The sequence below is a fragment of the Hevea brasiliensis genome, chromosome 17 (assembly GCF_030052815.1).
Source record: "Hevea brasiliensis isolate MT/VB/25A 57/8 chromosome 17, ASM3005281v1, whole genome shotgun sequence".
In the NCBI taxonomy this organism is placed as follows: domain Eukaryota; kingdom Viridiplantae; phylum Streptophyta; class Magnoliopsida; order Malpighiales; family Euphorbiaceae; genus Hevea; species Hevea brasiliensis.
The window spans coordinates 58,124,359-58,140,348 of NC_079509.1; the positions used below are offsets into that span (position 1 = coordinate 58,124,359).

General features: G+C 28.6%; 3 protein-coding genes across 7 annotated transcripts; all 3 read right to left on the reverse strand.

Annotated features, from left to right (window-relative positions):
• Positions 1-758, reverse strand: LOC110647790 (probable calcium-binding protein CML27). The gene has a single exon (XM_021801774.2). It carries the CDS (start codon positions 644-646, stop codon positions 155-157), a length of 492 nt encoding a protein of 163 aa, XP_021657466.2. The 5' UTR covers positions 647-758; the 3' UTR covers positions 1-154.
• Positions 759-2,864: 2,106 nt separating this feature from the next.
• On the reverse strand, positions 2,865-6,409 carry LOC110647787 (thymidylate kinase). 5 transcript variants are annotated; one of them, XM_021801766.2, is made up of 8 exons: positions 6,253-6,409; positions 5,986-6,043; positions 5,425-5,781; positions 4,638-4,685; positions 3,851-3,962; positions 3,679-3,738; positions 3,179-3,283; positions 2,865-3,066 (listed from the first exon to the last, which is right to left on the reverse strand). In XM_021801766.2, the coding sequence occupies exons 2-8, from the start codon at positions 6,021-6,023 to the stop codon at positions 2,956-2,958; spliced, it is 831 nt and encodes a 276-aa protein (XP_021657458.2). In that variant the 5' UTR covers positions 6,024-6,043; positions 6,253-6,409; the 3' UTR covers positions 2,865-2,955. The 5 variants fall into 5 exon arrangements, with proteins under 5 accessions (XP_021657458.2, XP_021657460.2, XP_021657459.2 ...); XM_021801768.2 differs by having other exon boundaries at positions 5,986-6,058; positions 6,253-6,380; XM_021801767.2 differs by having other exon boundaries at positions 6,236-6,376.
• A 6,572-nt stretch (positions 6,410-12,981) lies between these two features.
• On the reverse strand, positions 12,982-14,173 carry LOC110647791 (thaumatin-like protein). The gene is made up of 2 exons (XM_021801775.2): positions 14,005-14,173; positions 12,982-13,793 (listed from the first exon to the last, which is right to left on the reverse strand). The coding sequence occupies exons 1-2, from the start codon at positions 14,069-14,071 to the stop codon at positions 13,111-13,113; spliced, it is 750 nt and encodes a 249-aa protein (XP_021657467.2). The 5' UTR covers positions 14,072-14,173; the 3' UTR covers positions 12,982-13,110.
• Positions 14,174-15,990: the final 1,817 nt, after the last annotated feature.

Consider the following 15,990-nt stretch of genomic DNA (forward strand, 5'->3'; position numbering starts at 1 on the left):
TTAAATAAAATTTTTGCGTCCGTTAATAATTCAAAATTAAAACACAATCATATTACATTCGATTATCAGTGGTCCAAAATGCATACATAAAATTAATATTAAATCAAAATGGAGAAAAGTACCAGATCGAAACCGAAGAAACGACGCGTCGTTTTCAATTCCCTGTAGAGGTATTTTCATTCTTGACAGTTGCAGCCATCATCTTCTGAAACTCCGTGAAATTCACACACCCATCCCCATCCGAATCAACACTCTCAATCATCCTCTCACAATCCTCCATAGAACACTGCATCCCCAAGCGATTCAACACCTGATGCAACTCAGCAGATGAGATCAGTCCATTCTTATTCTGGTCATACAGATCGAACGCTTCCTTCAACTCAGATTCAGCAGTGGCGTTGGAGGAGGAGCGGCAGAACTCAGCGAACTCCTCCAGATTGATGAAGCCATCCTTATCGGTGTCTATATCGTCCATGACGCGTTCGAGCTCTTCGGTGGTGTAGGTAGAACCCGTAGCTTTGAGAACACCGCCGAGCTCATCAGTGGAGATCTTGCCGTCGCCGTTGGAGTCGAACTGGTTGAAAACCTTTTGGAGCTCGTCCATTTCTTGTAAGCAAACAGTGGCGGAGAAGGGTTTGGAAGACATTATTGGATTGGTGATTGTTAAGAGGAGGAGGAGAGAAGGCGATTGTGGTGAAAACGTGGGCGGTCGCGTGTGGTGGAGAGGAAATGAATTTCGTGGTGGCGAGTGGCGATTTTTGCGGGAAAATCGACGTATGAAAAACAAAAAATGCGGTCATTTTGTGGGTCCATCATTTAACATGTGTAATTTAATGTTTAACGAGTGCTTTCTTTTAGGTAATTTTTATAGTATTTTTCTTTATTTTTACATTTTTATTTTAATTTATTATTAATAATTTTTAAATTTTAATTTTATTTTAAAAATATAACGTTTGTATATATAATATTAATATTTTTTTAATAATAATTAAATTTTCTTTTAAAATAAATTATTATAATAATATTAATATTTTTATGATAAATTTAAATGATAATTAAAATAATTTATATTTGTTTGAGTGTAAAAAAGATTTTTAAATCTAAAAATTGGTTATAATAAGTTATAAAAAGTTTTATGAAATAAAATTAATGTTTAAAATTTTTTAATAATAAATTAAAATTAAAAACTGAAAGTAAGAGAGGAAGCAAAATTTATAATAATAACCCACTCCCTTTTTTCTCTTTTGCCAACGCCACAATTGTGGATGTTTTAATATCTTTTTAAAAATTAAAATTAAAATTAAATTTTACTTTAATTTTAATTTTTAAAATAATTTTATGTAATTATGATCATAAAAAATTTTCTTCTAATTATTATTTAAATTTTATAATTAATCATTAAATATAATATTTTTAAAAATTTATTAATATATTATATAATATAATTTTTAATTTTTTTAATTATATAATATTTAATTATAATGTATAATTAATAATTAAAAATATTATCTAATATCTTAATAAATTTTAATGATAATTATTAAAATTATAAGGTGATTAGTATTATTGTTAAAACTGTTATTAAAAAAATAATTTAAATATGTTAATTGGAGATATTAAAATTTGATTTAAAATTAAATTTAATATGTTATAAGAATTTTAAAATAAGAAATAATTTTTTAATTATTTTTTTAATAATATTTAAAATAATATTTTTTTAAATATTTTTTTCTCCAGAATTTGAATGCCGAATAGAGACTTAATGTATAAAAAAAAAAAACAAATAATAGTATTAACACTCACTGTTAATTGTTAGGCATAATTGATGTTGACTAATAAATTAATGAGTATATGCCTATTATGTGCTTATAATTTTTTTTTTTTGCTTTTCAATAAGTTTATAAAAATTCATAATATAATTATTTTTTAAAGAGAAATTATTTTTTAAAAATAATTTAATTTTTTCTTTAATTATGAAAATGCTTTTTATTGATTAAATAATAAAAATATAAAAAATATTTTTCATGATATAAGCATACCCTATCCTTTTTTCCCCCTTTTGTGATTTAGTTTAAACTATTTTCAAGATTTTATCCAATTTGAGTAAATAAAAATTATATATATATATATATATATATATATATATATATATATATTTAAATTATGTTTCACTTGATTAATGAATTAGATAATAGGGCAAAGCGAAAGCAAATGGTGAAAATCCCAAACCCCAATTGAACCCAACTCAAACTTAAGCCATGGACAAAAGTAATTGAGAATTTGTTTAGGGAGTTTTGATAAAATTTCAATCATGTAGAGAAATAAGTTTTATAGTAAAATTTATATATTTTTTTTATTATTTTTTGTTTTGTAATTATAAGACTTCATTTACATCATATGCCACTAATTTTCAATCCCAATCAAACTTTTATCAATATAGTTGACAGTCCAATTCTTATATTATATTCCTTCCTCTGAAATTATAATTTACAAAATTTCAATTTAATTAATTTATTTTTATATTTAAAATATAAAATAATTTTTAATTAAAAAATTATTTTAAAAAAATAAAAATAAAACATAATTATTTGAGAATTCAATTGAATTATTTATTCTAAAGGAAGATTTTATGAAATACTTATTCATACAATAGTTAATTCTTAAAATAAGAATTTCCTATATCGAAGAATTATCATTAACAATATCCTATCAGCAAATAATACATTATTTAAAATTATAGTAAATTTTATTTAAAAATAGAATAAATTCCATCCAAAATCATGATTTATTACTTTTTTTTTTATTAATTGTGTATAATTAAAATTTAAAATCCAGATGTAAAAAAAAAAAATTCTGTTGAAGTATCATCCAAAATCATGATATAAATCTTTGTTTAATTAATTCTAAAAAAAATTACAATCAACCAATTCCTGTTGATAACAATAAAAATTAACATCACCAGAGATGAGAAAGGGGTCTCCCCTTTTTACATGCTATAACATGATCCAACACAATCTTTTGAAGTTGTTTTTGAATCTCTTCCATGGATTGGCACCCATCTATGATCTGCAATCAAATTAGGAAAGATTGGAGGACATGCTAAGATAGCATCACAGCTAGGAGGCAACCATGAAGATTTCCAAGCACAAAAGTTATAATAGATAAAATATAAAAGTACCTTCCAAGAGGGATCACGAAGGGCCAGATAGCATTCAGCAACTTTCCTCTGGAATTCAAGTTTCTCATATCTTTCACCACCATAGCCTCCTCTTTCTGCAGCTTTCTGATGTAGTCAAATATAACATAGAAGTTACTCGGACAAGAAAGATTAATTGGGAAAACGAAACTACCAGTGCTGAAACATTCACCTTATTGATATTTTTGTGGTTAAATTTTAATTTTTTTTAATCAAGTGCGCAGAATGCTAGTATATTTGCATGTGTGTTTATGTGCATGCAAGTGTCCTTGTTCCGACAATAAAATTGGCCACCACATTCATTGTCAATACACTAACACAGGTGTCTACCTACAACACTGACTATACCCAGTGGATTTAACAATCCACTTACTTTAACTATCACTTGCTCTCTTGAGATGTTTTATATACCAACGGCTAAATGATCACCACATCTTTTGAAATAAGACACTATATACTATAAAACAGTAGAAATACTTCACCTCAGGCGGTATGTCAAGGTACAGTACAAGATCTGGAGCCAGCAGCCCAATCTCAGGAGCCTACAAAAGAATACTCATTCACCAACAACCGGATAAAGGACATAAACATCATTTTCAAAAGATACAATGGAAAATATGCATTAGTTTCAAACAATCTTTACGCATGTTTCACCTTACACCATTCAAAATCAAGTCCTTTCGCAGATGAGAAAGCAACCCCGGAATAAGAGTAACGGTCAACAATGAGAGTAGTTCCACTTTTCAGTTGAGTTTCCATCAATGAGCTGCATAGTCATTTTTCTTTTTTAAATTTCCAACTTTCCAATATAAGAGCACAAGAATTCTTACATCAGAAGTATGATTCAAATTTGATAAAATCCAAAATATTCAGAAAATGACCTGTTATAATCCATCATGAAAGCTTCAACTTGCTTGAAAACTTCAATGAAATCACAGAATTTCACCTCATAGTGGAATATAGTTTGAGGCTTTAGTTTAACCAAACTTAAGCGTATAGTAACAGTATCAAATCCCCACATTTAAGCAGCAAACCTTTTTAAATTAAATTAAAACATATAGTCAACCTGTAACTCATAAAGCCAATACTTCATTTTCATCCATTTTTATATCCTCTGCCAAACAATCATGCAACATGTCAATTATCATGGCTTGCCAAACCATAACTCAATGCAACAAGAAATTAGGAACTTCAAGCAATGGAAGTGCACTGAGCTTCTAATATGGCACTACACTTCCACCCTGTAATTTTTTTTTTTTTTAAATATGATTTGTAAGCCTTTGAGCCCAGGAGACATATATAGCAGAACTTTAAAATTTTCATTATAACATTTTTTGACAAGGGAATGAGATCAATTTCGAAACCAATACATTGTAACTTTAAAGCAATCTCAAAAGGAAGAAGCTATGCATACTTATTAAAAAAAAAAAAAAATCTATACTTGTTAGATCCAAATTTCACAAATGAGCATATGCTCCTCAGGTGGTTGCTAGAAACAAGTTGGTTCAAGCAAAATATCAATTATCAACTGCAAAAGCATGGTATCCTACGCCAAATTAGGAAGATCTATGCTCCACCTTTTCAAAACACATACAACTCATTTGTCTAAACATTAAATAATAGAACAAAAACACTAATTTTCACAATCCTTAAAGTGCAGAAAGATGAAATGTGTACAACTTTGAAGATGTTTCTAAACTTTGTTAATGCTTGTGCATCTACTTCCCATATATATGGACAGAAAATTCTATAAGTATCTATAATGGCAATTTTTAAAAATGAGTAGACACTGTTGAAATTGAATGCATTACTTTGAAAAATACTGAACCAAAACAATTAACACTCCCGCAAGAATTTCCCTGTGCGCCACCCCCCCCCCCCCCCCCCCCCCAAAAAAAAAAAAAAAAGAAAAAGAACTTCATATGTCCCAAATTCTACGACAATAGATTTCCTCCATAAGATATGTAACGAGGGATAGACTCATCTTGCTTACAAAACCAACAAAAACAGAATGCAAGATGAAATCACAATAGTAATGACCCAGATAGGTAAATGCCTAGCCTATTAGTATGAGCAGCCAAATGGGATTTCATCTTAGGTGATCTATACAATTAGCAGCCATCTAATGAAAGCTAGAACCGTATTTATTAGAAGACAGCCCAATTAAAAATCAAAGGTTTATAGACAGTTTGTTCATGCCAACATAACCTATGATATCAGAGAAATACCTCTTTTCCCAACGATTTACACTGTATAGGAGATGGATTGTATGATCATCCAACTGAGATTGATTTGAGAGGTAAGCAGATATCATCTGTCCAATGCTAGTCGACCGATCAGGAAAACGCCATAATTCAGTTGGATGCCCAAGTCCCTCCAAGTAAGAGAGTAACTTGCTAGATTGTGAAGTCTTTCCACTGCGATCCAAACCTTCTAGAACTACGAAAGCACCTCTTGAACCGCCATCACAAACGCTGCGGTTGCCATTATTATGATTATTTTCCATTCTAACTGTCCTAATAGAACACCTCAAGGGGAAACTCGAGCAGGAATTCAGTGACCTCGCTGCTAAAGCACCAAAATTTCTACAATTTAACAAAGAAACAAGCCATATATCAGATAAAATCACTTGAACAGCATAGAAAACTATTTCCTCTTCTCTTTTCTTTGGTTAAAAAAAATGTCAACTTTACTGATTACAATTGTAACCAAAATGATTTGATTTTAAACCCAGGAAAGAAAAACTATCAAATGGAAACCAAAATGGGATGAGAGAAATTATCACTTACAAAGCCTCAGAAAATGTAAAAGAGTAAGCATATTTCATGTCCCTCGTACGTTTATAGCCTGTAACCAGTAAATCTAGTAAAAATTTGGGCTTCAGATCCAAGTCACTTTGGCAACTGAGTCAGAATTTTGTAATTTCGAATGCATATGTGTGTTACAGATCAATTGCTTAACATGTACAAATGATATAGCAATCAGATAACAAAAGTTTGAAACAAAATGCACACAAAAATGAGAAAATAATGAAGCAAACTGTGTTGGGGTTCTACCTAAAGCTCTGCCGGAGACTGGACAGAGCGGGAGAGTGACTGAGAGAGAGCACTAAAACCCTCCCCTACGCCCTTTTTACCGCGTTTTTTTCTTTTTTCTATGCCGTTTGGAGTGAATGTTAAAAGGGAATAAAGCTCACGTCCCCCTTTTAACTCGGTGAAATAGGTCAAAATTAGAAATTTTATCTAAATTAATTTGCCTGTTTTGATTTGATTTGCTCCAAGGCTCGTTGAATTAGGTTGAATTTTTCTTCATTTTCTCATTTCTTCATCACATTCATTTGATCCAAGGCCGGTTTACAAATTCCATCAACTAAAATGAGGAGCCAACTAGATCCGGCCACTGGGCCGATTCCAGTTTGAGCCGGCTTGAAACGGCTGATTTCAGTTCACTTAAAAGGATGAACTGGAATTGTGAAACCCCATAATTCCAGTTCAGGTTTCAATTCGATATAGGTCCAAATCAAATGCTCCATAATTTTTTTAGATTTCTTCTTAAATTTTTACCTTAATCTTCAATCTGTCCCTTAGAGGAAAAAATTTTAGTCTCTCACATACGTCGGTCTTCCATCGTCTCTCACATCACTTATCCTCTACAACCCCTTCTCAAGCTTTGGTTAGTTTATGGTTATGCTTTAATACCGCTATGTACTCTTGCTCTAGCCACCAATAACTAATAGTCAAGGCTTTAACAATGACTATTGATCAGGATGGCACTAGTAACTGGTTTTCCTATATAACTTAATTCAGTTCATTGACTAGAGTAACATATGCATATCTAAGTTGAGTATAATGAAGAAAGGAGGCTTACATTGATTGGATATATAAATACACAAAAGCTGTATGATGGATTTAAACAACTTATAAAGTTTAAGTTTGTTCCATATATATTGGCAAATTAATATATATATATATATATATATATATATATATATATATATATATATATATATATATATATACATTCAAATTTTTAATAATAGATATGCACTTCATAATATTACTAGATCAATTTAAAAAAATATTTTAATTGAAGTTTTTCATCTAAAAATTTTTTTATTGATTTTTATAATGCTATTGTTTCTATTAATAATATTAAATAAAGTTTTCTACCTATATTAGGAGGTGAATAATTGTATGTGATAGGTAAAAGAGTAAAGACTCGTATATGCATTTTTAATAATTTAAACCCTTTTAATAGAAACTATATATATATATATACTGCAATGCAAGTAAAGTTTAAAATAACTCTTTATATATTTAAAATAATAATAAGGGCATTTAAGTAATTTTTATATTTATTATATCATACAATACCATTTAATCTAACAAGAAAATATTATTAAACCATATTATACTATATCATATTTCCAAACATGTTAACAATAAAAACCATATAATATAATTATAGTGTCATACTATATGATACATTAATAAACCATACTGCACTCAAAACAAACAACGTGAATGAAAAAAAAGACGATTCAGCCTAAAACTGTCTGATTCATTTACAATTTAAGTCAACGTCTGATTTAACTAGTTCCAGTTTTGAATTGGCCTTTGGCCAGGTCTAGGGTCAACAGTTTTCATTTTACTCTAATTAGGATTTTTTAAGTTTTAGTTTGGGGTTAAATATGTTGATATGGTAAGACTCTTAAGAGGAATAAACAGTAAAATAAAATTAATAGTATATGGTATATTTGTTAAAAAAAAGTTTGAAATATAATTGTGAAAAAACTGTTTGAGGTTTTTTTTTGAACATTATCTTTTTTAAATAAATTATTTTCTTAAAAAATATTTTTTAAAATTTTCACATACAAAATATTTTCTAAAAATAAATTGAGTATAAAATTTTAACTCTTTACCATTTTCTTTTTGTTCAAGAATTCTCAATATACAAAAAGAAAATCCTTTTGTTATTATGAACTACTATTTAGTAAATAGCACCAAATTATTGCTTAGCATTAAACATATATACTTACATAGTCAACAAGTTTTTTAGTTATATTTTTAATTCTCCAGCTAGAGCATCCAGTTAAGTGACCATTAGTTCACAAATATGTCCTGTTGTATGGGTTTATTTTCTCTTCGTTTATGCGTGAACCATTCTTTTGGTATATAATTCCAAATTGGAATTACTATGTTCCTCTATAAGGAAAAGCTCCTCCACGGAACATTGCTTCACGAATATTAATTTTTAAAATTATCCACCTAGAGTAGTGATTAATAATAAAAGGAAGTTAAAAAATAGTTTATAGTCAATGTATTTTGTTGGGGTAAATTGCATCAACCGTCCTTTAACTTGAGGAGTAATTTCATTTCCGTCCTTCAACTTCATTTTGTTAAAATAAAATCATTTGACTTCTCTTTTATTGCAGAGAAAGTCCTTCTCACCAGAATCAGTTATTTTTACCAGAATCCGGTGAGAGCTTCGGCCAAATGTACACGTGGCTTTCCTAACTTGACTTTTATAAATTAAAAAAAAAAAAAAAGTTGTGTCACATTGAGATACTTCTTTCTTCTCCTTTAATATCTTCACTTTTAATTCAAGCGATTTGCAACAATGAACATAGAGCATGAAAAAAGATTCTCAGATTTCAAACAAAACCTAACCATCTATAATCAAATCTTCAACAAGAAACACGAAATTTACATGATTGACATTTCACATCATTGGACCTCGCACTGAAGTTCCTCCACATGAATCCTACCAAATTCATCGACCATGGGAAGGAGGCTGGTCCTGGCAGCCATATCATTTGGGGCCATGAAGTGGCATTTAAGATCTTTGAACTTGTCTATTTAGTGTTGAGAAGTGAGGGAATAGAGAGTGGTGGTGGTTTTATTTTGTACTTGAACAGTGATGGAGGAGCTTGCAGTGGTGGCTCTGTGCCAATTGAGGAGCTTGTGTGTTGTGGTGGTGCCTCTATGTCAATGGAAAGGAGTAACTGGTGTGTCATAGGTCAGACCAAAGAGAAGTATCAGGCGGGAGAAGGACAATGGGTTAATTGGGAATGTGCCGATGGAAATTTCATAAAAAAATTGCTAAAAGTTGGTGAGTTAATTTGAATATAATTGCTCTCATTTTGAAGGTTAATTTTTATCGGTCGTCTCTCAACTTTGGACTTTATTACACTTCTGACTCTCATTTTCTTTTTGTTACCATAAAAGTCTTCAATTTAAAAAAATGTTACATAAAAGTCCTTTAGCTAAAAAAAAATTACATAAAAGTCCTTCAACTTAAAAAACATTACATAAAAGTCTCTCATGCCAGAATTTCATCGTATCTTTGACCAATCTAATAAAAAGAAATTAAAAAAACTAAAGTGCCATATTTGAAATTTATATAAGTCTATATCCTGCAATCTCTATCTGATTTATATTAATCTTCCTCACAAGTCTAGAAATTATATTTCTTACTCGATTAAGGATTGGGTCAGCATACCATTCAAAATACCCACAATAATTAAAACTCAACAATTTCATATTCAAACATATAAATGAGGCATATTGAATACAACAAATCGTTCCTTCCAAAAAAATACACCTTTAAAATTAGAAAACCTATGTAACATACTTACTCCATATTTTTTGCACCAAAAAGAAGTTTTTCCTTTTCATTTTATAGTGTGATACTGCCAAATATCAGATTGATCTGAGATATAATAAGATTCTAGCATGAGAGATTTTTATGTAAAGTTTTTTAAATTAAGGGACTTTATGGTAACAAAATAAAAATAAGAGACAGATGTGTAACAAGCTCTAAAATTGAGGAACAATCAGCAAAAATTAGCCCAATTTTAAAGGTTATGATATGTGATCTAAAATTAGAATGCTTGAATATAATTGTCATTTAGCAAAAATGTTTGGCCTTTTTTGTTCAATTGGCTTGAAATAAATCATTTGCAAGAAAATAATTCAATTAACTCTCATACAATCATACTTATTTCTATTTTTAAAACAAAAAAACTTAAATTAAAAAAAATAAAAATTTTTTCATTAAAAACATGAAAATTGACTAAAAAAAATCAATTAATTTGATTCCAGTAAAATTCTAGTTTTTAGACAAAGGAAAAATGCTTTTTAAGATTTTCTAGCTATTTATTATGAAAATTAATCAATCATATTTTAGCTATTGAATTTATATTTACATGTGGGGTTTTATATATGTGATCATTTGATTGAAATAACACTCTTTAATAAAGGTTTCTTTTCTTTAATTTCTACTTTTCTAGAGGGTCTTAAGAGGAAGAGCTTGAATGCTAAATGAACTCATGAATCTTCATATGGGATTGAAGCTAATTAACTTGAAAAAAAAAATAATAATGAGGAGAAGATTGTTTCTCATTTCATTTAATATTCTTTCTGTTAAATTTTATAGTGCAAATAACTAAAATTTTGTAGGTCATCTTTGCACAATAATTAATAAAATTTTAAATAATTAATTTCATTAAAATAAATGGACTAAATAATAATTTTTCTTTAAAAAAATTATGTTGGATCAAATAATTCCATCAATTAACTCAAGAAGCAATCGACCTACCATCTCTAGAGAGAGAGAGTTTCCTCTCAAAGTTTTGTTTTTCACAAAGTTTCTAACCTCTTTTTCTTTCAAACTCATTGATTGTCACCTGTACCATTACCCCATTCAGGTAGGGAGACGGCTTCCTTTCATCTCATTCGACTGAGTCTTTGCTTCCCCACCTCGAGGCTGTAAATATATATATATATATATATATATATATATATATATATATATATATATATATATATATATATTTTTGTATTTTATGAGCGGATCTTATAGATTAAGGGTTTTTTGTTTTGATCTACTTAGTTGTGGTTTGCAGCTTGAAGGTGGTTGGTTTGGTTATGGGTTTGCATGCGGGAGTCACCCATTTAGCTTTGGAAAGGGTAACTCAAGAGTACTTTCGTTAGTCACTCAAATGGTTGCCGACCCTCAATGGCTAAAAAAGATATAGCTATTCCTTTTCACTCTCCTCGTAGGCCACTAGCTGTGTCTTCCTCCGATTTCCATGGCATAGGTCCTTTGATGCATCAGCTCGGTTCTTGCCTTGGTCGATCCTTGATGGTTCTGATTAAGGTTGTCATGTTTTTTGGGGGTTTCGAATCGAATCAAAGAATCATACTAAAATCGAAAAGAACTGTTACTATAAGAACCAAACTAAATTTATATTTACTATTTTTATTCGGTTCTAATTTTTTTATCAAGAACTAAATAAGAACCATATCAAACCAAAATCGAACCAAGGAACTGATTTTATACATATATTTTTTTTTAATGTTTTTTAGATATATTTCATAATTTGAAAAATATTGTATATATTTATATGTAATTAAGATTGTAATATATATATATATATATATATATATATATATATATATAAACTTAATTTATTTTTAATTATAAATGTGTAAAATTTAATATTATCTTTTATTTTATTTTTATTTTTTAAAATAATTTGTCTTAAATACATTAAATCATTTTACAATACTTGATTATATGACTAAATTATACATTAGTTATATAATGTATTTTTTTAATTCTTAATTATATAATATTCTTATTAAGAATATATGTTTGATATTAATATTATTATTTTAGAAAAATTATTATTTAGTTTATATATTTTAATAAAATTAATTATTTAATTCATATATTTTAAAAATATATTATTTAGTCCCTATGCATCCGTTAATTATTTAGTTCCCGTCAATTTTTTTATTATTCATATTGTTTAAAATACTATTTATTTTTTATATTTTAAGAAAACTAATTAGTTGATTATTGTATTTTGAATAACACTACTATTTAGTAAATATATTTTAGTAAACTAATTAATTGATCCATATATTTTAAAATATATAATATTTTTAAAAATACATTTTTAGATAAAAATATAAATTTTATTATGTGAAGACTAAATAATTAATGAATTTAAAATTCATGAACTAAATAAAATATAGAGATTAGTGAATTAATTTTATTAAAATAAATAAATCAAATAATAATTTAATTAATATTAATTAATAAAAAAAGTCAAAGAAATTGAATAGTTTAATAAAAATAAAATATATGAATTAAATAATATATTTTTTAAAATATAAAAGTTAAATAATTAATTTTATTAAAATATAAAAATTAAATAATAATTTACTCTACAATTTTTTTTTTTTATTGTGTTTTCATTGAAACTGAACGCCCCTAATTCTGTTAGGGATGAGATTGGTTGCATGACCTTTAGAGAGATCCCTTATAGCTTCGATGGTATGCAACGCTGCTAACTTGAGGATGTCGAACCCCTTTCGTCCATTTTTTTTTGGCGTGGATGATCCGCATAGCCTAGAGTTTTCTTGCTTTTGGGTCCTCTAAATCTATTGTTTAGTAGGCTAGGCTGTAGAGTCCTGGTAGGTTTTCTTTCTATTGTGGGTCATAGGTCTTCCATGCTCTGTTTGGGCCTCGAGCCTTGAGTCTAAATAGCTTTTTTCATTGCAATGAAAGACTCTTTACCTTAAAAAAAAATTAATTCAATGGACATTGACACAGAGAGATATAAAATTTCTGATGATCACGTGCACATCAGTCACATCCATCTGCAGCAGATTCTCACTTTTATGCACATGAAGAACCCTGGCAAACTCATTTTCACTTGTAAAAAGCTCCTAATTAATTGATTAATTCCATAGAAATAGAAAAATCAATACACATAATCATCAAGGTACCATATGTATTATCTCACACTGATCTCTATAACGACAACAGTACAGCATTTCAAAACAAAACAACTAATTAATTAAAACCCACATAGTAATTAATTAACTCTTAATCATACTTAATCAGCGATGGTGAGGGCAGAAAGTGACCAAATAGCTCGCACCAGTGCAAGTCGCAATGCTTGTAGGGTCATCATAGGCATAGGAGTAAGCTTTAGGACAAGCTGCCTTAAAAATCCTGGAATAAGCAGTTGGCTTGCAAGATTGAGGACTGCCGAAGCTCCCTGTGCAGCAATACCTAGGCGAATTGAACGCAAAACAAGCACTCTTGCAAGCTAGCACTCTTCTATTATCCTTGGACCTCACCTGTAACCCAACTGGGCACATCAGGTTCAGGTCACTAACACACCCTGCATAGCTGCATTTGCCTGATCCTTTAAATGGCGTTATAGAGATTGCAAGATTGTAGCCATCTACAAGGCTGACATCGTAGAAATCTTGGTCATTTCCAAAGGTGATTTCTGCTAAGGTGGCTGGAGGGGTACCTCCCATGCCATTGCAGTAAAGGGCACCACCACAATCTCCTGTGGCGCAGTGACCACGGCCTGAGGCGTCGAATTTGCAACCGTGGCGACCCCAGAAGCGTCCGGACCAGAGAGGTGGGAGGTTGAGGGAATAGGCGTTATTGGGTAGGAGCTTGAAGCCACCGCGAGCTAAGAGAGGCTTCCCTGCGCTTGGTTGAATGCCTGGCCACACTGGGTGGCTGCACTTGTTGTATAGTGTTATGGTTGCTGCTGAGACCTCAACTGTGATAAAGAACCAGAAAAAAAAAATGTTGAAAGATTTTTAAGATTCAAGATCAACCGGTACAAAAAATCTAAACCCAGAAGTTTATAAGCACAAGAAATGAAAATCCAGCATAAAAACAGAGCAGAGATAAGAAATGGTATGCTAGTTTTAGATCTTGAAGATAAGAAATGGTATGCTAGTTTTAGATCTTGAGAGAAGTTATAGTACCTGTAATCTGGGAGAAAATGAGGGTGGCGAGCAAGATACTGAGCAGAGATCTAAGCATTACCGCCATTGCTAGCTAAGGAGCTGGGAAGTGAGAGATTAGGTAATGCAGACCACAAAATGGAGCTGTCCCTTCTCTCTCTCTCTCTCTCTCTCTCTCTGTTTCACAGCTAAGCATGGCATGGCATGGCATGGCAGGGATTTTATAGAAGAAAAGAGAAACGGCTGGGGTAAAAAGTTGGTAAATTTACTGCAGTGAAAATAGTAGGTGAAATGTGGTCCCATCTGATTGATTGGGCTGAGCCTGTTCATGTGGAAAGTTAATTCTGCAAATTTTCTTACCCCTTTGATTCCCTGAACATTCATTATTGTCTATCTTTTGTAAGATTGAGAGGATAGATTTAATATGATAATAATAATATGCATATGTAATATATTATTTTATTAAAAATAAGAAAATTTATTTTTAATTTCATTTTCGTTATTTTCAAAAATTAACTTTAAAAATATTTCAAAGAAAAAGATTGTAATAGATATTTTCAAAATTTTATATATATTTTAAAATTTTTATTATATTTTAATGATTGATTAATGAAAATAATAATGAATATTAAAATTAATTTATTTAATTTTTAGAATAATAAAAATTTAATTGTATAATTTATTTTCAGAATAAATAATAATTCACTTATTTTTATATTAAAATTAATGTTTCATTTGCTTAATAAAAAATTGACTTATACATAAAAAAATATTTTAAAATATATAAAAATATTTTTTATTATTTAATTATAATATTAAATTAATAATATATATTTATTTCATAAATATATAAGTATTTTTATATTTTAGGCTCTATTTATTTTGTAAAAAATAATTTATATATAAAAAAAATATCTTTTATGAAATTTTTTTTATTATTTAATTATAATATTAAATTAATGATAATTAAAAAAATAAAAAATAACTTAATTTCTCTTTAATTAATAAAATATTTTTTATTAATTTATTTTTTTAAGTATCTCAATACTAAAAAACAAGTAAAATATTTTTTTTTGCGTAAAATAAAAGGAGCTTAAAAGCCACTTTTTTTTTTCCTTAATTTCTCTTCAAACCAGAAAAAAATACCCAAAATAAAATAAAGTGAATTTTCCTGGTTAAATTATCAAAATAACGTTAGATAAAAATTAATTTACTTAAATAATGCTAAATCAAAATCAATGGCCTAAATCTCCTAGGGGTAATTTTTATAACCTGTATTTAAATTTTATTTAGTATTTCTTTTATTTTTTAATTTTAATTTTGGCCTATGTTTCACATATCATCTTTTGCATTAATTAAGAAAATTGTCATTTTTTCTTTTGACCTATGTTTCATATCATATTTTGTATTAATCAAGAAAATACTATTTAAATTGACAATTTTTTTATATAAAAAAATAAATTTAACTCAACTTTAAAAATTAATTTAAAAGAAAAATAGTATTCAAATTATATATATAAAAAACAAAAAATAAATCGGTTTACCTCTATTAAAAAATTTATCAAAAGAGAGAAAATTTATTTAAAATTTATATATAATATAAATATTTTATTTTAAATTAATGTGAAATAATATTTTTAATATTAAAATAGAGTATAACCTGCTTGAAAAATACGAATTATTGTCTTGTATGGAATTATTTTAATTTGACATTACTTTAATAATTTTTTTTAATATTATTTTAACAATTTATCCTATTTTTCTTTCCTTGCATATTTTCACTTTACTTTCCAAGCAAAAGGAAGCGGCAAGTTTCAATTATTTTCCTTTTCTTCCTATTCTTTCACTAGTATACAAAAGGATAGAGTGGAGTCTGGCAAAGCCTATATTTTCAACCAATAGACAGGAAATAAGTGTATGAATTTTGGGAAAGTGGTGAAGGACAAATTGCACTAATATCAAAGATGTCAGAGAAATTAAGTGGGGAAGGCTTGTCTCTGCTCTGCA

Coding starts and splice junctions, on each gene's coding strand:
- LOC110647791 (XM_021801775.2), bottom strand. CDS start 14,071: ATGGCGGTAATGCTTAGATCTCTGCTCAGTATCTTGCTCGCCACCCTC. Junction 13,794..14,004: donor CATTTTCTCCCAGATTACAG/GTACTATAACTT, acceptor TCTTTATCACAG/TTGAGGTCTCAGCAGCAACC.
- LOC110647790 (XM_021801774.2), bottom strand. CDS start 646: ATGTCTTCCAAACCCTTCTCCGCCACTGTTTGCTTACAAGAAATGGAC.
- LOC110647787 (XM_021801766.2), bottom strand. CDS start 6,023: ATGAAATATGCTTACTCTTTTACATTTTCTGAGGCTTT. Junction 3,963..4,637: donor GTGAAATTTGGATCTAACAA/GTATAGATTTTT, acceptor ATGACTATGCAG/CTCATTGATGGAAACTCAAC. Junction 3,284..3,678: donor ACCTTGACATACCGCCTGAG/GTGAAGTATTTC, acceptor TGACTACATCAG/AAAGCTGCAGAAAGAGGAGG.